This window comes from Oratosquilla oratoria, chromosome 21 (genome assembly GCF_046742065.1).
Source record: "Oratosquilla oratoria isolate Oo_2021 chromosome 21, ASM4674206v1, whole genome shotgun sequence".
NCBI lineage: Eukaryota > Metazoa > Arthropoda > Malacostraca > Stomatopoda > Squillidae > Oratosquilla > Oratosquilla oratoria.
This window is the reverse complement of record NC_134797.1, coordinates 58,211,639-58,216,638: the sequence shown is the minus strand read 5'-3', so window position 1 is coordinate 58,216,638 and position 5,000 is coordinate 58,211,639. Positions and strand designations below refer to the sequence as shown.

General features: G+C 43.3%; 1 protein-coding gene across 4 annotated transcripts in view; it reads left to right on the top strand.

Moving 5' to 3' along the window:
• Hasp (Hig-anchoring scaffold protein) overlaps positions 1-5,000 on the top strand; it is a 773,651-nt gene that overhangs the window by 767,305 nt on the left and 1,346 nt on the right. For 3 of the 4 annotated variants that reach the window (XM_076205010.1, XM_076205012.1, XM_076205009.1), the window contains 3 exons: positions 88-285; positions 941-1,111; positions 3,916-5,000. The exon at positions 3,916-5,000 is cut by the window's right edge and continues 1,346 nt beyond it. In XM_076205010.1, coding sequence (XP_076061125.1) covers positions 88-285; positions 941-1,111; positions 3,916-4,109 — 563 coding nt within the window. In that variant the 3' untranslated portion in view covers positions 4,110-5,000. The remainder of the gene's footprint in view (positions 1-87; positions 286-940; positions 1,112-3,915) is intronic. The other variant, XM_076205011.1, reaches the window with a different exon arrangement.

The window sequence follows — 5,000 nt, the reverse complement described above, 5'->3', positions numbered from 1 at the left end:
ACGCAAAAAACAAATCCCTTTAGATACTGAAAAACATACAAAAAAGAATCTCGGGGCCTCACTTTTCCTATTCAATTTCTTCGTTAGACATTGAGTGCCCGGATATACCCGTGAGCGAGGAGGTCATGGACCTTGGTGAGGCTCCAGTCAAGGTCACCGTGCTCTCCCGGACCATGGATGGCCGCGCCGTCTTCTCGTGCCCTCGGGGCTACGGGCTCACAGGCGAGGCGCAGGTCGTGTGTCAAGCCAGCGGAAAGTGGTCATCCCCGCCTCCCAAGTGCTATGGTACGAAACTCGCGGATCCTCCCTGCTCAGCCACCCACCCGCTCACAGCGACTCCTTTACACGTGTGGCAGGAACTTGATCACCTGCAAACCAGCATCCAAACCTGCACAAACGTAGTAGCAACCTACCCACATGCGCTGTAGAATAATCGGCAGCAACAACTATCCCGCAACAACAGTAGCCTACTATTCACATATGCTGCAGTAGCCTATTCATATATGCACCAACAACCCAGCCACATGCGCAATAGCACCCTAACCCCCTCCGCACAACAGCATCCTACTCACACGCAACAACGGCAGCACCCAGCCTGCGCGTAGCAGGACGCGATGGCTTGCCCTCTTATGCACCTTCACCTCATCCAATCATCCTCATTCACTCCCCAGAGGGCTAATTAATACCTAATCCGTAGTGCGCATGCCTGGCTTCCCATGTATTGCTGTCTGTAGAGGTTTACTTCTATTCAGCTTACTATGTGTACCAATTATGAACATATGTGATAAACTATATATAAAACATGAACACTTATATATATGCTACCAGGTCCTTATTTGCGATGACGTTTACCTATATGAAGAGGATGCCAACAAGCAGAGAACACCCTTTAATCGTTTTCTTCTTTATAATGAAATTATGTCCTCCCCAATAACTGCAGAAGTGAAGTGTAGTTCCCCGGAGCCCCCGGAGAATGGTGTGGTTGCTGGCGAGGGCCCCTTCCACGCAGGCGACATGGTTCAGATCACCTGCCGACCCAATTTCATGATGGAGGGAAAACCCTTCATCGTCTGCCAACAGACAGGAGAATGGTCTGGCGAAACGCCCAAGTGTAGGTTTCAGGATCTTTACACATTCTCAAGAGCTTCAGGCAGTCTTAAGGTCTTCAATCTGTCTCCAGATGACCTATTAAGATTTCAACATCTTAAAACAGTGTCAAGGTCATCAGACAGTCTAAGACCTTCAGACAGTCTCAGGATCTTCAGAGTTTCAATGTTTTTATACATTTTCAGGGTTCTCAGACAATCATAAGTTTCTCAGTTTCCTGCCTCCAGGCTTTGTAGGGATGACAAGCATGCAAACACATAGGTTAGTGACCCATAACAGGATTGGATGACCAGTGACCCAAAGAGTTCATGTTCCTTTTTGACGGTTTTCTTTTACCTCCCTCTGGGTACCCAACACACCCTCCTGACTAATGGGTAACCAATCAAGGCGCTGATTTAGTCACTGACAATTCAACCATGTGTCAGGTAGTACTGGGTTACATTGTGCAAGTAGCAGGACAAATATCTCACCTGACAACTAGTTACAATGGGCTGCTAAAATAAATAATCCCAACAATTATTCCATGCCCATAACCAGGCTGGATAAAAATTAATATGACTAAACCAAACTATATATCTATCCATCTACTCATCTGTCTGTCTATTTATCTACATGTCCATGTGTCTGTCTACTTGTCTATACATCTATCAATCTATCTACCTGTATGCCATAAGGCTTCTTCCTCTTTATAAGGCAGGTAGCCAGCGAATACATGGACCCTTCCATCCATCACCCATATATCTCCCATCTTAGCTCCTCATTGGTGAAGGCCAATCCCTGTCCCCCTGCTACTGTCAGGGGGACACAAGTAACACAGCAAGACATCGCACATCCACAGCATGGCCCAAGCCAAAGCTGGTTTAGCCCCACCACTTATTTTATATGGGAACTCTGCTATATGTGATCCTAAACACTTAAAACTATCCACTTACCAACTCACTGGCACCCTTACCCCTTGTACATCCTATCAAAGGACATCCACATTTACTTTCAAGTTCCTCTTATCACATACCTTCCTAACCTCCTCCACTAACTGATATGCCATACTCTGAATCAGCAACAAGTGTAGTCATCAGCAAACAAGAACTGGTTTGCCTTCCCCTTCCCTATGCTCTATCCATTTCTAATTATCAGTCCATCAACCTTGCATTTACCTCCCATACCACCCTCTCGACACATCGAACAGCCATGGTGACCTAAAACAACCTTGGCACAGCCCCACCTCCACTTCAAACCACTCACTCTCACCTATCCAACCCTAAATCAAGCTCTACTACTTGTGTAAAAGCTTTTGGCTGACCTGAGCCACTACCCCCTATCCCATACATCTGCAACATTCCCCACAATGCCTTCCTGCTGACCCTGTCATTTGCCTTACTACAAATACTGGATCCATGCATCTTTTGTTCCTCACCAATTACTCCCTATGTTCCTCTTCTAATTCTCTCAATTAACAACCTCCCATACGGCTTTCCAACTGCATGAACATCTCACTATACAGCCAAGTTGTGTACCCAGCTGACTGGTCACAATGCAAAAATTTGTATATCGAGGTGGGTTTTACATGTAAATAGGTGTTCATGGACCCTGTCAACCCCCTCCCCTCAATTTTTGCCTCCTGGGGCTTTCACATACACCCAACACTTGTTTTACCTACTTTATAGCACTCGGTCGTATAATTGATCCTTCTATAACAAGTATATTAGCATTTTTCTCTTTTTTCCTTTGCAAAGTGGAAGAAATATACATGCTAGCCAATCCGCTATAACTGTTCCTTTGTCACAGTCCCCATGATATCCATCCAATCCAGGCAGCTTATCAACCTTCATTTTCAACTCTTCTTACCTCATCTTTACCTCTAGCTTATCATTTTCCTCTCCCATCAGACATTGCCCTAGCTCCTGACACTCCCTAACCTCCTCTACATTCAACAATTCTATAAAATACTCTACCCATCTTCCCCTAATCACCTCCACTTCCTCACCTAATCCTTCTGTATCCTTTATATTTTCCTCTCTACCTGGCTCATCCACTCACTTTTTTTTTCTCTATCAAACTCCTTCCCCCTTTTACATTTACTCTCCTTTTTGTCTCCCTTATTTCCTTCTCCTTTTTTCTTGTACCTCTCATATGCTTCCCTAGTTCTACTTCGGAACTGATCATAATATGTTCACTTCTTTTCTACCATTACCTTCATCTCTTCATCCCATCATTCACAATCCTTTAATCTGCTTCCTCATAAATTGCTCATCCCACATACCATCTTTGCACACCAAACTGGGATAGTGACCACATGGTAACAAGCAGCCAATGTTAGATTAAAAACTCTACTCAAAAGAAATTATGCTAATTTTGTACTTCAATTGTCAATCTTTTACTGCTCCCTTATCATCATTATTATTAGTTATCATAATCATTGTTATCATTATTTTTACCATTATCATTATTACCTACTTTCATTGTTATTCTTTGTAGTACAGGAATACCTCACTATAAAACCGAGTGCTAAAGTAGGTAAAACAATTATTGGGTGTATGTGAAAGCCCCAGGAGGCAAAAATTTAGGAGGGGGTTGACAGGGTCCATGAACACAACCCCCCTATTTACATGTAAAACCCACCTCGACATACGAATTTTCGCATTGTGACCAGTCAGCTGGGAACACAACTCGGTTGTATCATGAGGTATTCCTGTATTATCATTACTGTTGAAATAATAGTTATGAAAAGCAACAACAATAAAGGCGTTAACAATAATTTCATAAAATACCTGTGACACATGACCTCTTTTCATTTTTCATTTCCTCCAGGTGTGCAAGCTTGCACCTACCCAGGTACCATCATCAGTGGCACAATGAGTTCGGTCAAGTTCTATTATGCTATCACCGACACCATTACCTTCTCGTGCTCAGATGGCTTCCGGCTCCACGGTGCCAGGGCCATACAGTGCCTCGACGGGGGCAAGTGGTCTGCACAAGTGCCAACATGCTTGCCGGACCAGTGATTCCAGAGTGAATGGAGAAAAGGAGCAATGACATGATAGGGAGTGTACGAGAGAGTGGGTGCAATGGACTACTGCCCGAGTGAGTACTGTAGGGGCCACTGCCAACTACTGTCGTGATAGAATGCCAAGGAGGCCCGCATCTGTTCACTTATCCAGGAGGACTTTGTTGCAGGCAGACTAATCTCCAAGGCAACAAAGGACTCGAGCAACCAAGCCGCACAGATAAGACATTGGTGGCGTGTTGGGCCAACAGTTGACAATAGTGTTGTTGCAAGAGCTGCACTGAATATCCTGTCAAGTTAGCCGAGTTTCTTCGGTTGGACATCAAGGAATTACATGTCTGGCAGGAGTGCACTTTCCAAAAACTTTGTCTTACATGTGTTTGACATCCTTGTAAGCCTTTAGGGACATACCATCGAACTTTATAATGTGCTTTATGAGACCATTATTGATGTAAATCACTTTCTGAGTAAGGGTATCACTTATTTCAAGAAAATTGCATTTGTAGATATGGATTGAATGATGCATACTGGTATACACAGTGTTAACCCAATATTCTAAAACATTTGTATATGTGACTAAAACAGACTTGGATTGTCTGAAGAAACCATACTGAAAACAAATATCAAGACAGACCAAAGAATTAGAGAACAAGGGTGTTCCGTACTATTACCAATAGTATATCAGTCCATGATACAACATATTTATGTTATCACTAATTTAATCTTCACAAGATGTTAAAATAGTCTTTGACCTGGGTAAATCATACAGTACTGAATGTAAGGGTCACCTCCTATTTTCTATTATTTCTTTATATGCATTTCCAACTGCTCTGCAAATTAGACAGTACAGACACACCCTACCACCTTCATAATGATTCAAGGAGTTTGA